This window comes from Gnatocerus cornutus, chromosome 3, assembly GCF_029298725.1.
Source record: "Gnatocerus cornutus isolate USDA-ARS CGAHR chromosome 3, icGnaCorn1.1, whole genome shotgun sequence".
In the NCBI taxonomy this organism is placed as follows: Eukaryota; Metazoa; Arthropoda; class Insecta; order Coleoptera; family Tenebrionidae; genus Gnatocerus; species Gnatocerus cornutus.
This window is the reverse complement of record NC_142235.1, coordinates 13,952,611-13,973,773: the sequence shown is the minus strand read 5'-3', so window position 1 is coordinate 13,973,773 and position 21,163 is coordinate 13,952,611. Positions and strand designations below refer to the sequence as shown.

At 37.8% G+C, this 21,163-nt stretch overlaps 4 protein-coding genes across 5 annotated transcripts; 1 reads left to right on the top strand and 3 right to left on the bottom strand.

The window, feature by feature from the left end:
• Positions 1–31: 31 nt before the first annotated feature.
• GILT1 (Gamma-interferon-inducible lysosomal thiol reductase 1) lies at positions 32–2,428 on the bottom strand. The gene is made up of 4 exons (XM_088033490.1): positions 2,259–2,428; positions 1,947–2,081; positions 540–819; positions 32–493 (listed from the first exon to the last, which is right to left on the bottom strand). The coding sequence occupies exons 1-4, from the start codon at positions 2,331–2,333 to the stop codon at positions 237–239; spliced, it is 747 nt and encodes a 248-aa protein (XP_087889616.1). The 5' UTR covers positions 2,334–2,428; the 3' UTR covers positions 32–236.
• A 1,169-nt stretch (positions 2,429–3,597) lies between these two features.
• Positions 3,598–4,877, top strand: Rab35 (RAS oncogene family member Rab35). Its single transcript, XM_088033491.1, has 3 exons — positions 3,598–3,802; positions 3,855–4,154; positions 4,207–4,877. The coding sequence occupies exons 1-3, from the start codon at positions 3,751–3,753 to the stop codon at positions 4,458–4,460; spliced, it is 606 nt and encodes a 201-aa protein (XP_087889617.1). The 5' UTR covers positions 3,598–3,750; the 3' UTR covers positions 4,461–4,877.
• An 892-nt stretch (positions 4,878–5,769) lies between these two features.
• On the bottom strand, positions 5,770–9,736 carry LOC148177257 (PHD finger protein 12). 2 transcript variants are annotated; one of them, XM_088032111.1, is made up of 8 exons: positions 9,588–9,736; positions 9,406–9,541; positions 9,165–9,346; positions 8,865–9,118; positions 8,570–8,817; positions 8,018–8,519; positions 6,346–6,845; positions 5,770–6,257 (listed from the first exon to the last, which is right to left on the bottom strand). In XM_088032111.1, the coding sequence occupies exons 2-8, from the start codon at positions 9,451–9,453 to the stop codon at positions 5,901–5,903; spliced, it is 2,091 nt and encodes a 696-aa protein (XP_087888237.1). In that variant the 5' UTR covers positions 9,454–9,541; positions 9,588–9,736; the 3' UTR covers positions 5,770–5,900. The 2 variants fall into 2 exon arrangements, with proteins under 2 accessions (XP_087888237.1, XP_087888236.1); XM_088032110.1 differs by having other exon boundaries at positions 9,406–9,527.
• A 396-nt stretch (positions 9,737–10,132) lies between these two features.
• Positions 10,133–14,418, bottom strand: LOC148177256 (bleomycin hydrolase). Its single transcript, XM_088032112.1, has 6 exons — positions 14,326–14,418; positions 13,708–14,108; positions 13,522–13,659; positions 10,640–11,115; positions 10,471–10,591; positions 10,133–10,420 (listed from the first exon to the last, which is right to left on the bottom strand). The coding sequence occupies exons 1-6, from the start codon at positions 14,333–14,335 to the stop codon at positions 10,196–10,198; spliced, it is 1,371 nt and encodes a 456-aa protein (XP_087888238.1). The 5' UTR covers positions 14,336–14,418; the 3' UTR covers positions 10,133–10,195.
• Positions 14,419–21,163: the final 6,745 nt, after the last annotated feature.

Below are 21,163 nucleotides of genomic sequence, written 5' to 3'. Positions count from 1 at the left end.
AACCCAAACCGTAAAATTAAGGTCACGGTACTTCAAGAGGGACAGTTTTATTATGAAAACATATAAACAAAACTCCTTTAAAAATAATAAGTCTAGTTATACTATAAGTAGCATTGCTTTTGGGCCCACTACAGAATCTCCATATGATTAAAGTACGAGTAAATTCCTCAATAAGGCGGTTTCAGAAGGTACATCGATCGGGAATTTGGTCTCAATTTTCTATAAAACTATTCTTCTTAGACGAAGTAGAACATGACCGCCGCCACCAACGCCACCACGACGGAGTTCACCCTCAATCCCTCCCCAGCGTTCTTCGTGCACTCCGCTGGTTTCTCTCCATCAATATACTGGCACAAAGCCTTCACGAAATTCGTTTGGGCCATATCATTATCGTCCTTCTTGTACTGCTTGTTGAAGACGATCGTCGGCACGGAAGTCAACGGTGGTCGTAGAGCGGCGGTAACATCTCCCAACTCCTTCAAGTAGCGCGAACCTGAAAGTACCAATTAGCACAGTTTTCACAATAATTCTTAGCGTACCTTCGACATCATTGGCGCAGTTGTTGATCTCGGCCAAGATGGGAACTTGGTTGATCTGCGCGCAGACTTTATTCGGGAACTCAGTTTGGTTGCCATTGGGCTTGACTTTGTCCATCAGACAGTTGATGAAGGCCACACTGACTTTGTTGTAGCCCAAACCTTCCGTGGGCCTTCCGCTGTCGATGAGACGGAGAGCGCAGACTTGGATGCGGTTGCCTCTGCATTCGCCCGGGCCGTGGTGGCAGGTGAACTCGAACTGCGAGGGCACGTCTTCGGTGGTCTGAAGAAGATCTCATGTTAACAGTGGCCTTCGCTGTGGTTGTCGGCATGACTCATTCTTGATAACGATAACAATGGGCGATACTTTATCGGCAGGAAAGATTCCGAGGCGCATTGCTCGAGTTTTTCCATAAAGGGGCCTGGCAAGGCTCTACCTTGGAACCGATGTTAACGAGATTGAGTTATTGCGATTTCTTGGAACTTCGCGTGCGGAAGCCATTACCGAGAGAAAATTACGGGAAATTCTATGTAACTGATACAGGAAAACTTCGCCCTCGTGCGCCAAACCCCGTTTCCCGACCTTGGCACAGAAATGACGGTTTCCCTAGCAACCCGACCTTTCTAATTCGATTCCTTGGATCTCTCCTTATTAGCATTACTATTTTTAGCCGGGTGACTGGCAAATATCAATATTTTCTTCGTTGTGCTAATAGTCAATATTTTTGTGGTTCCTATTAACACCCACATGCTAAATCTGTCGCCATTTTGAGATCGACCAAGATCAATCAACGTGAATTGTTTAATTGAAGTTTTCCTCGGAGAATTCAATTGGGTTTGGCCCACTCAGAAAAAAATTGAACGATTTATGGCGCGCGCCAAAAAGTGGGCTGGCGAAATTCGCCGAAGCGATGTGATGGATAGTTTATTTGATTCAATTTAGCGTCTAAAATATTCATTTTTAATATTTGAAATGGAAAAATGCGTCAGTCATGGACAGGGCTGCCAACATAACTCGATTTTCGGAGCCTCGACCCAATAAATTTCCTTACGTAGTTGGCTGCGGGGAAAAAAGTCATGTCGTAACTAACACCACCGCACTAGTTTTGACTAGATGATTTGACAGTTTTCGACCAAGAAGCCGACACACGTTGGAAATGCCCGGCCTACTTAGAACGGAATGATACGTCTTCATTTTGAAGTAAAATGGAAAACTTGACGCTTAATCAACTTGTTTAATTGCCATTTTCCTCGCGTGTCGACTCAGCGTAATTCAATTGTCTGATGTTTAGCCCACTCATCAAAATTGACTAATTCGTGGTACCTACTCAATCAATTCGCGCCAAAACGTGGGCTGTCAAAAATCGCAGTCGTGCCAACCTAATTGCATATTAAAAATTAGGTCCTTACCTTGGATTTCCCGTACGGAACGAGCGTGAGATTCACATATTGCGACAGATTTCCCTGCAGCGACGGATACAACTGCTGCGTGAAGAACTTGATGGAATCAGGACACAAAGACTCGTAGTACACCGCCACGTTCACCTGAAAAGAAATTGATCAAACCGTTATTCATCCAAAAAATCGCTCATTCCGCGTCACGAAGTGGAAAAAGATGAAAAAAGTCTTGTGTAATCGCGTCTTCGCAAATCCCCATGCACTACTTTCTATATGACGTCATCACCGCCACCCCCGACCCAAAAAAAAACAATCAAAACTCACCCTGTGGTGTTCATGGTTGTGTTGGGCAGCGACTTCGAGGACGAGAAGAATCACGGCAGCTGCGATGCGTCGCATTGTTTTGTTTAGGTGTGGTTGCAGAGAACGATCGAGATGGCTGTGTGACACGTATGTGGTCAATTCCAGGTAGGCTATGACTGAAACAAGTGAACAGAAGCTCTGTGACCCCTCGATGGTGGGAGTGTCTTGAGGCGATTCGAGCGTGACGCCGTTTTATACAGTCGAACGCTCGGATTTTGGACAGTCAATTGTTTTTGGGAAGGTCGCGCAACGAATCGAATTCAGTCCCACTGTATTGTTCAAGGAGTGGTGGTTTTGAATTTGAATGAGCGTGATTACGTCATCGGAGGATCGAGGTGGCTGCGAACACTGTTATTCTTTTTTTCTTTGTTGGTTTATTGCGACTAATTGGGATTTATTGGGGTTTTGTTGGCAGCATCAAGGCCTGCTACGACCATTATTGATTTCTCGGTTTTCTCATGTCACTTGATTATGCAGAAATTCGCGTGATTAAGAATGAGTCACGTGCTCGTAACTGTTGCAGGGGGTCATAAATTCACGTCGTAGGAAATGAGTTATTTCTTTTTTTAACAGCGGCTAACACACATTGCGGGAATATTAAAAAAACGGGAAAATTAGCTTATTATAGACCATTCTAACTGTACAAAATGGCGTCATTACGTTTTTATATTGTAATTTAACTTTTATTGATCATTAACATAGCGTCGAAACTTTTTGCAAATTTTTGTACCGCGGTCCGCCGCTAGGGAGCGCTGAACGTAGAAATCTGTAAAAACAAAAATTTGAAAACTTGAAATGTTGAAAATTTGTGCGAAATCAGTTAATTGTATTTTTAAGAATCTGTTGGTGCGACTGCTAATTCAAATTCGCAACTTTTGAACATTTGGTGATTAAAATGGCCAACTTTGATTGATTGTCGCGGAAAATTCATCAGCATGGCCATGACTTACGATTTAGTTGTTTTGGAACCGCTGACTTTAAAGATTGTGCAAGCCTACAGCCCCTAAATCAAAGAATTGAGCACTGGAACTATCAAATGCGCGAAGATTTTAATTTGTTTGGTTTATTTACCAGCCACAATGGTAGCGATTTTAAAATTCGATGACCGTTTTGGTGACTTTATTGTGACGGGTGGTACGCCTGCGTTCAGTGGAAAATAGTGGGAGTTGGTGCCAGAAATCTGAGTTGAACGCTAGAAAACTCGCTTTTTAAGTAAAAGGGACAAAATGAGTTGTAATTTCCGAGATTTTGGGTCTACTTTTTGTGAGAAATTGGCTTTTTGGAGCAGGAAGTGAGCTGTTGGTACCCCTGCCTAGTAACAAACGTCATACGTCACCTGTCAAGATTAAATAGGCGAGTTTTCCGTGCCGTTTTTAATGTCCTTCAACCGCGGAAAGCCTAAATTCATGCCCGCTAGACCAAGTTGAGCCCTTTTTCATAAAAAATAGTGAAAATGGCCCGTGATTACGACCACTTATTCAAATTATTGATAATCGGCGACAGCGGTAAGTGTGGGCGGGGTTTCTCTATAATTTTCCTCTTAACTTGTAATTCCAGGCGTCGGCAAAAGTTCCCTTCTTCTCCGATTTGCGGATAACACGTTTTCTGGAAGTTACATAACCACAATCGGCGTAGATTTCAAAATAAAAACTGTCAGCCTCGATGGACAGAAAGTCAAGTTGCAGATATGGGACACCGCGGGACAGGAGCGTTTCCGGACTATCACGAGCACGTACTATCGGGGCACCCATGGGGTTATCGTGGTGTACGATGTTACGAACGGGGAGTCTTTCGCGAATGTGAAAAGGTGGCTGCATGAAATTGAACAAAATTGTGATGTAGTTAATAGAGTATTAGGTAAGGGGGCTGTTGGACTGATTGGTACAGTAACTATTAATCTCATTTTTAGTTGGAAACAAAAATGACACTCCTGATAGAAAAGTGGTGCTTACAGAGGATGCCCAAAGATTTGCCGATACCATGAACATACAGTTATTCGAGACTTCAGCCAAAGACAATATTAATGTAGAGGAGATGTTTATGGCAATTACCAGACTAGTGCTCCGGTCGAAACAAGAAATGAGGGAGCGACAAAATATCACGCAAAATGATACAGTTAATTTGAGGAAAAGTAACAAACAAGGAAAGAAAAAGTGTTGTTAGTGTACAGGGTGTTTAGATGAATGTGCGAGTGAATGGTTTTTGTTCCTGTAGGTGCTTCCATTGAGTGGAAATCAAACACCCAGTTTAAGCTCAATTAGCCTGAAGAATACCCTCTGTATATACTGTATCATATAAAAAAATTGTATTTATTTTAGTCCGGTACGTTTTTTTTTTGGTCCACTGGTAGCATATCATCGGCTTTATATACAGAAATGACAATACACAAGACCAATGATTTTAGAGGCTTTGTGCTCTCTGCGTGACTGGTAAAGTGACGACCTAACCTCAAAATCATAACCTCAAAACCGAGCATTTTTATGAAATTCACCATAGCTCTGCATTTATTTCATATTTTTGTACAAAATGTATTTGTATCGTATTGTAATCTATTTCCAGTAAAATGTATCTTTGTTGTGACCATTGGCTTTTAATGGCGTTGGCAGAACTGCGTTTCAACTGTTGCTAAGTTGGCCAAACTGCAAATCTGGACAAGCTTAAACTTTTGTTTATTCCCTACATGTTGGTATTACTGCCTAATCTGACAGTAATAAATGACAGTAAAATTATAAACTCACGTTTAAAGTCGGCGCGTTCAGTTGGTACACCTGCCCGATTTCCAAAAAACACCTCAACCTCAAAATCTTATCTTCATTTATTGACAATTTTGTACGAAAGTCGTTTTTTTTTGGTACGAGTGCCGAATTTGACAGTAAAAAATTAACCCGAAGAGTAAAATTAGGTACACAGTTGTGTTTAATGTCGTCGCATTCGGTTGGTATACCTGCAATTGAACATTCACGTCACTAAAAAACTAATAATGTTAGTACACTTGTCAAATAATAAAAAAAACTGCGTCTTAACCCCAAAATTCGACACCTTTTTTTTGACCGATTTCATACAAAATCCGTTTTATTGCAAATATGTTGGCATTACTTCCTAATGTGACAGTATAAATGACACATTTAACCCGAAATGAGTCAAAAAGTATACTCTCCAGTTAAATGATCGTCACGTTTGGTTGGTATCCCTGTAAAAAGCAGCATTTAATAGTAACCAAATGCTCAATTGTAGAACTACACCACTGAAAAACTAAAAAACTAAAAATGTTTTCCGAAAAAACTGATATTACTGGTATTACAGCCAAATTGCACCATAATATAAAAAGAGAAAAATTATACACTTTGGTCGCGTTATGTTGGTACACTTGTAAAAACCAACATTTAATAACAACGAATTGCTCATTTGTACAATGACCTGAAAAATCAAACAATGTTGGCACGCCTGGCTGACTGTCGAAAAAAACTGCACCTTAACCTCGAAATCTGCTTTCTATTTATTTGACAATTTTGTACAAAATCCATTTTTTATTGCAATGTGAATTGGGTTTGACTCAAACCGCAAGTAGCAAAAAATAACTTTATACCATCACAAATGTACAAATTATGGGGCACAATCGACTATCGAAAACACAAAGGAGACGCACCCAAACCTCAAAAGACTGCCATGATTTAAAATGGCAGAGCCCTCCCAGCCAATCCTAGTGGATTCCCCGACATTTGTACAACAACATTCCATGGTATCTACATTATCGACTGCTGTCATTTTTGTTTCAAATGAATTCTTGCGTTGTCGTACGACTTTGCGTCTTCTGTCTATAATCTCTCTCACTTGTACTTCCAATGGGACGACTTTGCCTTCTTGTTTTGGTCGCTCGGTGTTGGTATCATTGGAAAAGAGGACGTTGTTCACGAAGGTGCCGTGGCTTGAGTAGTTGATCAACTCGAAATTCTTCGTGAACTGAAAAGACGAAGTAAAGGTAATCTAGGGACATTTCTTCGGTTGGTACAAAACTTGACAAAACTAAAAATTCAGAGCCACCTCTTACCTCGTCATAGAAAAGAATCGCATGCCTCGCCGAGATATTATTACAATGCCCAAACCTCTCCAAATCCACGTCATTGCTCGACCCTTTCCCCACATTTAAGATCCTATATCTCATCGCTACAGCCTCCGGATACCTCGCCGAGACCGTGGGGCGAAACCCTAAAAAACTATCGTCGTGCCTCACATCACTGGGGCTCACTTCCGACGTGCGAACGTTGTAGAAATGTGGGGACACTACAGGACACATCATAGCCCTAGCACGTAACGATGCCTTCGGTTTCTTCTTTTTAGGACTAGAGAAGACTCGAGAGATCCTCTCGATGTCTGCAGGCGTCAAGAGCTCACTGGGCATCGGCATGTGACGCAGTTTGTTCTGCAGATTCGACGACAAGTACAAATTTAAGTTGGTAGAATTGTTGGGTTGGCTGATCAAGTGCTGGATGCGCTGGTAGGCAAGGAGCTTCACGAGGCGGTCGTCTAGTTGTTTCAGCTCTAGTTCAACTGGAAAATGTCAGAATGTTCACTTGTTTTTGATAACCACCCACTTGATTTGAGCAATTTTTTTATTCAAAGGACGCCATCGGTACTACCAACCTTAGATGATCGTTTCAGGGCCTACTTATTAATCAGTCATACCAATTGTTGGTACATAACGGCAAAAGGACCACCATTATCCCAGTTTGACAATATCAGTTTGAAATATGTCAACTTTGACAACTGACAGATTATGGTGTCGACTGGTGTCGAAAGTTACGGCTGGCAACGTTATAAAAATAAATGGTAATTCGTTTTTTGGTATTTGACACTAACAAATTAACCCGTTAAAAGCGTTCGCCTTCAGTTGGTACACTTATACAAAGCAACGTTTAATAAAAACGCCGCTGGAAAACCAAAAATGTTGGTACACCTGTCCGATTTTTAAAAAAAGCTGCATCTTAACCTAAAAATGCCAACAGTGTTACCATCCTTGGAAGTTCCTTTTACAGTATCTACTTATAAATCAGTCACACCAATTGTTTGTAAATAACGGTAAAAAGACCACCATTATATCACAGCTTGACAATATCAGTTTGAAATATGTCAACTTTGACAACTGACAAATTATGGTGTGAACTGGTGTCGAAAGTTACGGCTGGCAACGCTATAAAAATAAATGGGAATTTGTTTTTTGGCATTTGACAGTAAAAAATTAACCCGTTAAAAGCGTTCGCGTTCAGTTGGTACACCTGTAAAAAGCAACGTGTAATAATAACGTCTCCGGAAAACCAAAAATGTTGGTACACCTGCCCGATTTTCAAAAAGCTGCATCTTAACCTAAAAATGCCAACAGTTACCATACCATTCTTGGAAGTTCCTTTTACAGTATCTACTTATAAATCAGTAATACCAATTGTTGGTAAATAAAGACAAAATTACCACCATTTTCACAGTTTGAGAATATCAGTTTGGAAAATGTCAACTTTGACAACTGACAGTTTATTACTTGATGGTGTCAAAAGTAACACCTGGCAACGTTATAAAAACAAAATACTGGATTACCTGGAATGTGGGTAGTACAATTAACGATTCCTTTAGCAGTAGTACCAATATGTGAAACACACTGAATAAAAACAATTTCCGTTGGCAGCATTTGTGATTTGGTCCTTCGAGCCGGATTAGGGTGACCAACTCACCTTCACTGCTGATGTCGGAGACGACGTCCGGCAGAAGATTATTGTCCTTCTGGTCCACGGCGTTTCCATTGACCATCTCGTTTTTTATGCAACCGTTTCTGTGCAGAAAATCCTGTTTGCTTTCGTCGTTCTCGTCGATCCCTTGAGTATTTTCATTGCTTTTATCACACGTCTCTTCAATGACGTCTTCACAACCTTCTTCAATCTTCATCACATCTGCTTCTTCCTTCTTTTTCTGTCTATTGAGCACGTATTCTAATCTAAGGACATCTTTCAGGCTTGGTAGTAACTGTACAGGTTTCTGATAATGGTATTTGACCATGGGTGGTACTTGAACTCTATTCTTCGGCGGCAACTTCACTTTTATCCGAAACGGAGGGTTTTTACTGTGGATCTTCCGAAAAAACTCTAATTTGACCGAATCCTGATCGACGGGACCACTAAACCGATCCCATAATTGTATTCTTTCAGTGGCTGAGATTGAAGTTAGAAGTTTAGAGTCCTACCAACACAACAACAATAAAACTTTCACGACTTTTGGGGAAATATTACAAGATAGTGTTCCACGTGATTGGGGCACATCCAGCGTCCGCTGGGGGGCGAAGTCAGCGGGGGATCCATACAATCCATATGAAAAAAGAGCGGACAAAAGTCGCAGGAGATCAAGGGGGCAACTCGGCATGATTTTCGGCATTCATTGCATTTCTTCGCGGGGAGGAGTACTGTGGTGTCTTGCTTCCTTTCATGGTCTCTGTGTATTTTGGTGTTTCGCCGGCCGTTGCGCGAGTAGGGGGCCTCCACTGAAATTACCAGTGCTACCAACACACTTATCAAATCAAAAGCCTACCTTTATCAGTCCCTGGGAAGATGCACGGAACGCTCATACTCCTGGGGAGATCAAACTGTTTGGGATTCATGGAATTCGCCGCCTGAATGAGCAGTTCCATGGGGCTCACTTTCATCTTCTTCGTGGTTTTTCCCGCCGGGGTGGAGGACGAGCGCTTGTTCCTCGTTTGGGGCACAGCGTTTTTCTTCGCGTATTTACAACTGTGGCACAGCCACTCTCCCGCGGGAATGTCCTTCTCTTCCAAGGGGGGATCACTAAAATTGGGGCTATCACAAGCTAACGTAGTTTTTTCATACATACTGGCACTGGAGATGGAAGCTTGAAGGGCACTTGTCACAACAAATCAAGTCGCCCCCTTCCGCGCACGCATCGCAACTGTCATGATTGTGCCCTTTCCCAGGACGCTTAAAATACGGATGTTCCGTTGATGGTTTCCTCGACTTTTCCTCGCTTTGCGGGGGCGCAATCAGCGCTTGGATTTGCTAAAAGAGAACAAAGGAAGCGTGAAAGCCGCCATTTTACAGACGCGCGGAATACTCACATCCATGAGCCCCCCAGAGGTGTCCAAATCGTACTCTATTGAAGTCATCGTGGCGAGAGGACAGGTCGAAACAAAAAAGGAGGCCCCAGTCAGATTTTTTCGCGTTGGGTTACATGATTGATCTGTGAAAATGAGGCTGCTTTTCAATCAGAAAGCGGCACTGAAGGGGCTGTTCTACTTACACGCTCAGGATGTGGAGAAACTCACTGAAATACTTGAATTTTTCTTATTTATGAAGTGGCCGTCAGTTATTTTTTGACAGTTTTGCCGCGATCTGTCAACTTGACGTTTGACGTAAATAATTACCGACTGAGCAAAAAACCAATTAAAAAGTGCTAGGTGGGGAAACAACGCACTGGATTGGCCCAATAAACGCGGGAGATTCAAATTTAACGGGGCTTTGACAAATTTGTTTTGTTTCCTTCACATTCTTGTTATTATATTAGAAAGTTAAAGACTTTGAGGTCAAGGGGACGCCATTGTTTGTTAAAATACCTACTGACTTCTTTGCGTCTCCATCCGCAAATAAAGTCATGTCGTAACTAACACCACCGCAGCGGTTTTGACGTATAAAAATCAACCATTTGAGTTTTCGAGCAAGAAACCAACATACGTCCAAAATACATGGCCTGCTTGGATGGAAATTTAGTGGATTAGGGTCCATTTGATAAAATTCGGGACTACGAAAAATGGTGGATGCGCCGGGCTAGCAATTCCATGCAAAACCTTCATAAATGCAGCAATGTATTGATTAATATAGCTCCCTCAAAACGGGACAAGATACAGATAATTAACTCGAAATATTGGCAAGAGTTCCCATGGGATCCCACGCGGGCAGCACAATAGGATCCTGTTTAAAAACATCCAAGACCTCCAAAGGGACGTACTTCTTGTCGACCACGACTTCAAAAACATACTCGTTGAACCACTCCGTGGACATTATCAAGTATCCTTTTTCTCCGCGATCCTCTCCCCAGGAGTTCTCGACTCTTAACTTGCTCACATTACTTTTATCCTGTGAGAACAATAAAAAATTGACGAAAAAAGGGAATGGAAAAAACTCACGTCCACGCTGACAGCTGTGAAGACCATCGCATGCGACATGGCACTATCTCCGTAAATCAGACGGTCCGCTTTGCTCAAGGTCGTTTGGATATCCACCCCGAAGACCAGCGGGAAGTTGTGACTGTAAAACTACAGTAATACCAACCCAGTTTCAGTGGTACCAACTTACACTTGTAGATCTAAGATTCCTTGTTTACCGGCGAATCTCTTCGCGACTTCGCAGCCGAACCAAACAGCTTCGCCGTCTTTAATAGACTTCGCTGTGGCCTCGAGTAACAGCTCTACAGGTTGATTGTTGTATATACAGGATCGTCCTCCCACAACGTTTCCTAAACAGTCCACCGTGTATACTTTTCTGTATTCGTTTGATGGTCTGGGGTCGGTAACTATACACACTTTGTTATCGACATCGAAAACTGGCTTGACGTGCTCTTCATAGAAGGCTTTGGGGGTTATGGGGCCGATACTATGATAAGCTTTGTTTTTGTCGTAGTAGTTGAAAGTGAAGGTTTCATTGGGGATTCCCAGGCAGATGGCGACGATCCGGTAGATGTTGTCCATTTGTTCTCGGATGACGTTTTGTACTTTCAGATCTCCTTCTTCTTTTGAGATGAGGTCGCGGATGACTTTTGCGTATTCGCGCAGCTGCAAAAGACAATTTTATTGTCAAAATCGCGAATCTCATGCAACGGCATTGCGAGATATTTTTTTTACAATTAGCAGTTTTAGAGATTTCCTTGGATCCCAATTTTAAACAATGTAGAGAAAATATATACAAATCGATAAAGAATCTAAAGAGAATATCGAGAATCTAAAAAAAATCTAAAAAGAATCCAGGGGTTGTAAAAAGAATTTGAATAGAATTTATGCACAAAATCCAAAAAAAGAATCTACAGAAATGAGAAAAAATCTAAAGTAAATCTAAAATGCTTTAAAGGCTCTAAAAAGAATAAAGAAAATTTACATATAATTTTCAGGGAATTCAAACAAACTGTTAAGGAGAATTGAAAGAAGCTTAGAGTGTAGGAAAAATAAAGAAAATATAAAGAATTAAAAGAAACTAGTGAAAATCTAAAAAGAATTTTTACAAAACCTGAAGAAAAACTAATATAATACTCCAATAATTAAGAAAATTGAAGAAAAATCAAGAAGCTACATCAAAATTTTTGATCAAAATAAAAAACAAAGACTGAACAAAATCTAACAACAAAGAAATTCTAAAAATAATTTACTTAAAAATTAGAAAAAAATGGGAATTTAAACAAACCTAAAAAAATTTAAAGTCTAAAAAAACCAAAATAATAAATAAATAATAAATTTAGAAATGATCAAAAAAAAAAACAAAAAGCCCAAGAATTTGGAGAGAAAACGAAAATAAAAACTAAAGAGAATTAAAAAAAAATAAAGAAAACTAAAAAAATCTGCATTACTGTAAAAAAAATTAGAGATTTTAAACATAATCAGAAAGAAGGAAAATCTAAAAACTTTTAAAGTAAATATAAAAAGAAATTAAGATGCAAAAAAAATAAGAATTTTAAACAAAACCGAGATGAATCTCAAAAAAATAAAAAATATTGTAGAAATTATCTAAAAAGAATTTAATTAGAATGGAGTTAGAATTTAGAGAGAATACATAAAAATACACAAAGAAAATCTAAAGAGAATTTGAAAAAATCTAAAGAAAACTAAAAAAAAAACTGCAAATATGTAAAAGTCTAAAAATTTAGAGACTCTAAACAGAAAAATCAGGAAATAGGAAAATCTTGAAATTAAAACTTTTAAAGCGAATATAAAAAGAAATAAAGATCCTAAATTTTTTTAAACAAAACCGAAAAATAATTACGAAAAATATAAAATATTTTAATAAAAATTATAAGAATTTGAAATGAAAAGAGATAATTAGAAAGAAATTTGAAAGGATTTAATCTAAATAATTTGAAGAAAGTTGTAAAAAAATTAAAATAGTGAAGAATTCTTTATTAATTCTTTAATCTACAAAGATCAAAAAACTGTAGAGAATGTCGAAGAAATCTAGAGAAGACAAAGAGGGGAAAGATAATGAAAAATCCATAGAAAATTTAATCCAAAGGCTTCAAAAATCTAAACAAGCAGGAAAAGGCGAGAGAATCGAAAGAATCCAATGAGGAAGAATCTGAAGAGAACACAAAGGAAAACTATAAAATCCAAACAAAATCTAGATAATTTAAAGGAAATCTAAAGTACGTCTCAATAAACACCAAAAAAATGAGAAGAAAGTGAAAACTATAGTATATTCGCAGAGATAAGTCAGGCGTCACAAAAAATTTTGCTGCATTTCTATTAGCTGCTTTAATGCAGCCGTCTTTATGCGTCAACAGAGTGAATTTTTATAATAAAGAGACTCGGACATCTTCGAAAAAAAGCCTAAAAAAGGTCCCAGTATAGTATATCCGGTGAAATTGAGAGATTTCGACAGTTGACATATAGGTTGGCAGCAAATTATGGTACAAAATACACTAAATTCCTACGCGACATGGGTTGACAGAGTTGTCAGTAACTGGGGTTATTTTGTTATTTTAAATTTAGCGCATGTGGTACATTTTTTATTGGGTAGATTTGGTCATTTTTCTGTCATTCAAACTCTCACTGTACGAACTATAGCTGCACGAGAACAAATGTCATAGAAATTATTTATAGAAGAGACACATATTTTTGTTGATACAATTTTACGCAATTTGCAGTTACGCGAAGTTGGTAATATTTTGACGTGCTGACTCGTCTTCGTGAATATACTATAGTTGATTAGTATGCAAAAGACCGAAGAGAAGAATTAGAAGAAACAAATAATGAATTAAAAAGCCAGAGCAAAGAGAACCAAGACGCAAGACAACGAAGAAAAATGGCGGATGCGCCGGGAAACTTTCAAATTCCAAACTCAAAATTTTCGTTCCCTTGACTTCAAACACGTTTCTATAAACATGTTGACCTTATGTAAAACCCCAACCTTGGCAAACCCGAACGCCAATTTTCATAAATTTACATTCTGATAACTCCTTTTTAACGAATACTGACTTTGGTCCGCAGAATCTGGTTCATTTTGGCGCTAGTTTCACAACTAAACGATTCGGGAAAACACTTTTTCGGCATGAGTCCGTGTTTGTTGATAAGATTGACGATCATGTCCCACTGACCCCCATCAGAGATCGGGTCCTAAAAAAAGAAAGTCGTTTCCAATCACCTCAGCGCCGCTTATCTTACATTGAGTAGAAACGAAACGAGACGGCCGTCCACGCTTTCGCCCCTTTTTGCAGTCTCCACGATATTATTCAAGAAAAAGTTACATCTCTCGATTTTGTCCCAAAAGAACAAATAGGCTTGTGAGAATTCAAAGTCGTCGATATTGAAGTGCTTCATAAAAGGCAATCGGATAACGTTTAAAGTAGCGAAAATCCAACAACGCCCTGAGTTCTTCTGGTTGCTCACAGGCTTCCCTTCGCTCTCGATTTTGTGCTCGAAGACATGATTCGTTTCCTCGAGGACTTTGCGTGATAAACACACGTCGAAGGGGTCCACCCGTGAACAAACATTTTGAGCAAACACGTTTTTGTCGTCTGAGTAGAAATTCTTGCGGAATTGGTCGAGGATTTCTTTGTTTAAACCTGCAAAGAAAAGTGAGGTTAGAGGCGCGTTGGTTCGGGTAAGCCCCCTTTTTCGAAATTCAGACACTTGCTCCCTTACAAGGAGCCTATAAACCCAAAATAAACAATGACTCGAACGTTGTGACATGTCAACATGACTTTACAAAATTAATTATGCGGATTTATGCAATTTTTATGTAGGGGGTAACCGGGGCGAGTTCTCAAGGGAGTTGCTTACTTGGGTCCATTGTAGTGATGAGTTCCGCGATTTGAGGAGAAAAACCAACAACTCGGTTTGTGGAACACGAAAAACTGGCACCTGTCACTTATGTCAACTGTCAATGATGGATTGAGAAACGTCACTTTTAAATGTGGTACCAACCTAAATTGGTGGGGGATTGTTTGAAACGGAAGATTAGATTGCGGTGAGATTGCCGCTTCCTGTTATTGCGACGCAAACATAAAAACAACATAAATAAATAGGTCGAAGGTGAAACTACTGATTGTGTACCGGGTCTTCAAAAAAAGAATGTTTAAAAGTGGGCGGAGCTTGATTTCTAGGGATTTTGGTGTGACCAGGGTAAAAAAATTCAAACTTTTCTCCATAATTTAGTTAACTCTCTAATGTTCAAAAGTGACCAAAAAAAGAAGAAATAACAACACCGTCTTCAAAACGTCCAAAATCGTCTCTCTTTGGAGCGATAGAAATGTTACTGATTTTTAAACTTCTGCAATTTTTGTGAAATATCAAACAAGACCTACTGCATTTGTCAAGTTGTCACTAAATTGAAAGAACATCAACTTGTTTCATTCTAGATGAAATGATAAATAGTTCTTTGATTTTTCTACAGTCAAAATTTGCAAATTTTCGCAAAAATTCATGACTAAAACTATGCCAAATTTTTGATATCGATATCTCGCTTATTTTTAGAGTAAACTTAAGTTATTTTACATCAGTGTACGCAGAATTTTACGCAGATTCCAAATCTGCGATTTAAATTTAGATCCGACAACAGATAACTGAGTTATGGCCGATCAAAGTTTCGGAAAGTTAATTTTCATTTTTCCTCATTTTTTGTAATAGTTAAATATTTCGGAAACAACAAAAAATGATAAAACCAAGGTAAAGTTACCATTATCGAATGTTTTAATGGAGGCGGTGCTTAATATCTCAGAGATTTTGGTGTGATTAGGGTAAAAAAATCGAACTTTCCTTTATAATTCAGTTTACTTCTAATGTTCAAAGGTGATCAGAAAAAGAAGAAACGTCAACGCAGTCTTTAAAACTTCCAAAGTCGTCCCTCTATGAAGCGGTAGAAATCTGGCGGCACTCACTAAACTTCGGTACAATTTTACCAGAAATTGCAAGTAGCCTTTCTAGTTCTTCGGTTTGGTACTTTGTGACTGAAATTATCACAATTCTCTTTAATTTTGCGAATTCTTCTAGAATGTATGCACATTTTACAATAACCATACATGGAGGAAACTACAAAAAATATTAAAAATTTAATCAAAAATAGAGATATACATACAAAAATAAGCACAGTAATACAAGTCGTTGTGCAGACATTTATAAAGTTGTATTCAAATTTAAAAGTCCGAATTCGATTGTCCAAAATATTCACTTGCTGAATTACACTTAGAGCGAGTACCAACAGCAGCGACCATCCGAAGACTTCGTTGAAGTTGGTTACGATCTGCTTCAAAAAACACAATCTGTCAGCGGTTTTCACTACTGTTTGTTTGTTATTGGCTTGAAAATTATCCTTGAGACTTCGATATTCCTGATGGATCTTCTCCAAAACCGTGTTTACATACATACAGAAGAAGAAATAGTGATATATTACAATGAAGCGTGTTCCATATGTCTTCAGCATATTAATAAAACCAAAGAACCAAGAAGTGGTGATTAATAAACCAATTTCCAGACTCAGAAAAACAACCTGTTGGATCAGAAAACTCCAATACTTTTCTTCTCTTAAACATTCTTGCAACGTGAAAGAATTTAGAGTCTTCAGAAATTTCCAACTTCTTTTTCTCGCGGAGTTGATGTACAATACGCACATGAAAAGGAACATGACGACGTCTAAAATAAGTGAATTCATCTGTTTAGCGAAATTGAAATGCATGTCAAAGTTCCTGAAATAGAGAGATACTAATTTTGCGGTGAAGATGAAGAGGATCATAAAGACTTGGCGGAGACGACGACATGTATCGGAGTGTTTTTCAATAAGTGGAGGAGTTACGGCTAAGAAATTTCCGATTTTTAAATGGAGCATCAAAAGCTTGGAGCTCATTGTTACTATACACGTTATGTAATGCAGTTGGTACGTTTGAATTTGTTGATAAAAATTGATTTTGGTTATAAAATATTCATGGCAAAGTTGTGTAGAGTGATGATTTTAAAACTATGTCTGATAAAGTAGTAATTTGGATCACAGGGCCGTAGATTTCTTTTGGAAGTCTGAGTGAAATTGCGAAGACGAGGCGGAGCCGAAAGAACGGCGGCTGAAAGATTTGTTGTTCTTTGAAACAAACGTAAAAACGTTGTCACCACAGACTTTTTTGACCAAATTGAGCTTTTTATACATATGTATCGGGTGTTCCACGGATTCCTGGATATCTAAAAGGTGAACCCGAATAAAGTGCAAAGATTTTAACCACAATATGAGAGACCGCTGTAGATAATAATTCTGCAAAAAAAAAGTTCGAAATTTGAGGGGCAAAACCCCCCTGGATTACCCGTTATTCGACGCTTATGGGACTGAATTTAAACGCTGTTTCTCAAAGACTGCCAAAACCGCTCAGACAAAATACCTTTACGCTCGCTCTTATATATTATACTTGTTTAATTTTCACTAAATTACTGGTTTTAAAAACAACATTTTCAAAAGTGCCTACAGCAAAAATTTTTTTTTTTTTTGAAATAAATTGGGCCCTCAAAAAGGCCAATCTTTATCTCGATTGGTGGTAAGGTGACTTTTCCCGACTCGCTTTGTGGATCAAACTGAAATTTTAATCAGAAACAAAATAATAAAAAATTACCTGAAGTTATTAAGAAAAATGACCAAATGCCCTCCATTGTGCAATCCACAATGTTATCACGTGTTTAAATTCTAATTCATCAGTAAACAAAACACTTTTTATAACTCTAGGTTTATCATAACACTTTTGAAAAAACCATCAGCCAAGAATAAAAAAATCTAACTCAAAATAATCCACATTTGAACACTTTAGCACTGTAAAACCCACATTTCTGTACCACGATTATTGCTAAACTGACGGGAATTTCAATAAAGAACGCAAAATTTGGCCATTATTTTAAACTGTGTTGTCTGATATTGGGGTTAAAATCTTTGCACTTTATTCGGGTTCACCCTGTATAGTGAAATATCGTGACGGTCAAAATAAAGTACCTACCTAGTACAACTTTTATGCGACATTGTAATACAGGCCAACAATTAAACTGTTGAACTACTGATACGACGTTATCATAACTACCTGAATAATTATTAACCTACAAGGGGTAATCTGTGCCTACAATGTGAAGGCATTTTGAAGATTTTGAGATGCATAAAGTAAAAGAATAATGCAAATTACAACTGTACGCATGCATCAATGTCTTTTTTTTCTTTTGATTTATTAATGTCAGTGTTTAGCCTACAACAATTGTCATTATGCCTACTTTAAAAGCCTGTTTTACACAGCTCAATTTAAAAAAAATATGGGCTAAAACTTTTTTTGGCCGCCACTGTAACATGTGAATTTGAATTTTATTTTTTCCTGTGCTCCTGACTGCAAATATAATTCGATTTGGGGCTGATTGTGCTTTAGGAGATTCTTAATCTGACAGCTATTTTAATTTTTAAAAATCGAAATAAAAACGTGAATTTTCAAAATTTCCTCCTTAAAATTGAAAATTCTAAAGCTTCCGCTTAAACTTAACTACACTTTTTACTTGCAAACTGGAAATATGCCCTTCTAGAGCAATTTTATGGTCAGGTTTACTTTTAGCATCTGTCATAACTTCGGAATTTTAACCAGAAAGTTTGAAATGACTTGTTTTTTGATTCGTATTTCTTGAATAATTCTTTAATGCCATTGAATGGTAAAAATAGGTTTGAGATTACTAATGGAGTGCGGGGTGAGTGCGGGCACTACCGCCTGTAAAGTATGCAACCTCCCACTCTGGAGGATCAACAAACCATTTAAATACCATTGAAATCGTTGTTTAGACGCAGTATTAAATTATTTTTGACTGTGTTTTTACTATGGTGAAGTTGAAACCTTTTAATATGTATTATCTATACTGCCTTTGAGTAGTAATTGTTTATTTTAGGACACTTTTGCCGTAATTTGTGGTCCAAAAACGCCAACGAATGACAACTTTCCAAATTTGATATTTTATAAATCGCAAAAAAAGTTACAGGCTTTTGTCGCTTGACGATAAATATTAAAACAAAATTAAAATATCTGCAGATTCGACGAAAAAATAATACAGTGCTTTGTACTTTAAATGAATAAGCTTTTATCTTCCTTAATTTTAGAAGAATTTGGAAATGATAGATTGTCCACGAGTTTTTGAATAAAGTGAACTTTTCCTTGGTGTTGGACATCTTCGAATTTTAAGAAAAGTTGCTCAGAATACATTCCTTACAAAATTTCAACTTAAAGTTCTTTTTCTATTTTTTTTAAATATTAAAATCTTTAAATTCGATCGTTAATTATACAATATATTACTGCTTCAAAGAACTGTACGTGATAAAATGAAAATTGGTAATTTTTCGTTTAAAAACTCCTCATTTGGTATAAATGAATTTAAAATTCGATTCTAAGCAACTTCTCTTAGAATAAAACCTAACTTATAGAGAAATTCTTAACGCGAAGTAAATTACCAGAAAATAGCCATATTTAAAAAATTCTAATATATTGAATTCGCCATATCTGCTGTTTTTAGTATCGTCATGGATTTTGCAAAGTTGCAAGTTGCATATAAGTATCCCTCAAAAAGAACTTTACGATTTTTTCAACATTTAACTTAATATGCCAAAAATTAATAGAGATATAGTATATCCGCTGAGAGATTGGGACATTTCGACAGTTGACATATAGGTTGGCAGCAAATTATGCTACAAAATACACTAAAAACACTAAATTCCTACGCAAAATGGGTTGACAGGGTTGTCAGTAACTAGGGTTATTTTGTTATTTTGAATTTCGCGCGTATAGTACACTTTTTATTGCGTAGATTTAGTGACTTTTTTGTCATTCAAACTCTCACTGTATGAACTATAGTATATCCGGTAAGAGATTGGGAGATTTCGACAGTTGACATATAGGTTGGCAGCAAATTATGCTACAAAATACACTAAAAACACTAAATTCCTACGCGAAATGGGTGACAGGGTTGTCAGTAACTTTGGTTATTTTGTTATTTTAAATTTCGCGCGTATGGAATACTTTTTATTGCGTAGATTTAGTGACTTTTCTGTCATTCAAACTCTCACTGTATGAACTATACCAACTTGTATTCTGGCTGGAATTAAACATTTACCATTCACTGATCAAAATTATCATTAAGACAATACATTTTAAGAAGTTGCAAACCAACTACAATACAAAAAATTATTAAATACTGCATCTAAACCACTATTTCAATCGTATTTAAATGGTCCGACACGGTTTGTTGATCCTCCAGAGTGGGAGGTTGCCTACTTTACATGCGGTAGTGCCCGCACTCCATCTGCCAAAGCATAATCGTTTATCGGGTGTTCAAAGAAATTATAAAAGTGGGCGGAGCCAGCGATTCTAGGGATTTTGGTGTAATTAGGTTAAAAAATTCTTTTTTTCCATAATTCAGTTTACTCCTAATGTTCAAAGGTGACCAAAAAAAGAAGAGACGTCAATATAGCCCCAGATATTCCCAAAAACGTTCCTCTTCGAAGCTGTAGAAATCTAGCGGCACTAAACATCGGTACAGTTTTGTCAGAAATTGCAACCAGCCTTTCTAGTTCTACTGTTTGGTATTTTAAAGTTGAAATTGACGCAGTTCTCTTCAATTTGTCGTATTCTTCTCGGATGCGTGCACATTTTACTATAACCATACCTGAAGGTGACTACAAAAAATGCTAAAATAATCAAGAAGAAGAAAGAGACACATACTAAAACAAGCATAATAGTACAAATTGTTGTGCAGACATTTATAAAGTTGTATTCCATTCTATAAGTTCGAATTCGATTGTCCAAAAGATCCACTAGCTGAACTACAATTAGAGTGAGTAGCAATAGCAACGCCCATCCGAAGACTTCATTGAAATTAAGGACCACCTTCTTCAAGAAACACAATCTGTCAGTTGTTTTTACTACTGTTTCCTTATCAGTTGCTCGAAAATTCTCTTTGAGACTCCGATATTCCCGATGGATGATCTCCAAAATCGTGTTCAGGTACATACAGAAGAAGAAAGAGTTATACAGTACAATGAAGCTAATTCCATATAACTTCAGCGTGTTAAGAAAACCAATATTAAAACAAACGCTTGTTATTACACCAAATTCCATACTCAGAAAAACGAGCTGTTGGATCAGAAAACTCCAATATGTTTCTTCTTTTAAACATTCCAGCAACGTGAAAAAGTACAGAGTCTCCAGAAATTTCCAGTTTCTTCTTCTTCCGGAGTTGATGTACAGTACGCACATGAGAATAGACATGACGGCGTCTAAAAGAAGTGAGTTTATCTGTTTTGCTAAGTTGAATTCTATGTCAAAGTTTCTGAAATGAAGAGAAACCAATTCTGCGGTGAGGATGAAGAGAATCATGAAAACTTGTCGGAGACGACGAAGCGTGTTGGAGTAATTTTCAACACGTGGAGGAGTTATTAGTAAGAAGTTTCCGATTTTTAAGTGGAGGATCAAAAGCTTGGAACTCATTGTTACTGGTCATGTTGCAATGCAGTTGGTGCAGTTAGGTGTGCATGTTTGGATTTGTTGATAAACATTGATTTTGATTATTAAATATTCATGGCAAAGTTTTGTAGAGTGGTGATTTGTTAAAAATATCGTTGAGAATAAGAATTTTG

Bases quoted from the DNA above. Each gene is read 5' to 3' on its own strand.
- LOC148177257 (XM_088032111.1), bottom strand. From the start codon at position 9,453: ATGACTTCAATAGAGTACGATTTGGACACCTCTGGGGGGCTCATGGAT. The intron at 9,347-9,405 runs GTGAGTATTCCG...GTTCTCTTTTAG, and splicing joins CCTCTGGGGGGCTCATGGAT to CAAATCCAAGCGCTGATTGC. The intron at 8,818-8,864 runs GTAGGCTTTTGA...TGGTAATTTCAG, and splicing joins CTTCCCAGGGACTGATAAAG to TGGAGGCCCCCTACTCGCGC.
- Rab35 (XM_088033491.1), top strand. From the start codon at position 3,751: ATGGCCCGTGATTACGACCACTTATTCAAATTATTGATAATCGGCGAC. The intron at 3,803-3,854 runs GTAAGTGTGGGC...TTGTAATTCCAG, and splicing joins ATTGATAATCGGCGACAGCG to GCGTCGGCAAAAGTTCCCTT. The intron at 4,155-4,206 runs GTAAGGGGGCTG...TCTCATTTTTAG, and splicing joins TGTAGTTAATAGAGTATTAG to TTGGAAACAAAAATGACACT.
- GILT1 (XM_088033490.1), bottom strand. From the start codon at position 2,333: ATGCGACGCATCGCAGCTGCCGTGATTCTTCTCGTCCTCGAAGTCGCT. The intron at 2,082-2,258 runs GTGAGTTTTGAT...ATTTCTTTTCAG, and splicing joins ACAACCATGAACACCACAGG to GTGAACGTGGCGGTGTACTA. The intron at 820-1,946 runs GTAAGGACCTAA...GATCTTCTTCAG, and splicing joins TTCCGTACGGGAAATCCAAG to ACCACCGAAGACGTGCCCTC.
- LOC148177256 (XM_088032112.1), bottom strand. The intron at 13,660-13,707 runs GTAAGATAAGCG...TTCTTTTTTTAG, and splicing joins TCGTTTCGTTTCTACTCAAT to GACCCGATCTCTGATGGGGG. The intron at 10,421-10,470 runs GTGAGTTTTTTC...TTGTTCTCACAG, and splicing joins TCACAGCTGTCAGCGTGGAC to GATAAAAGTAATGTGAGCAA.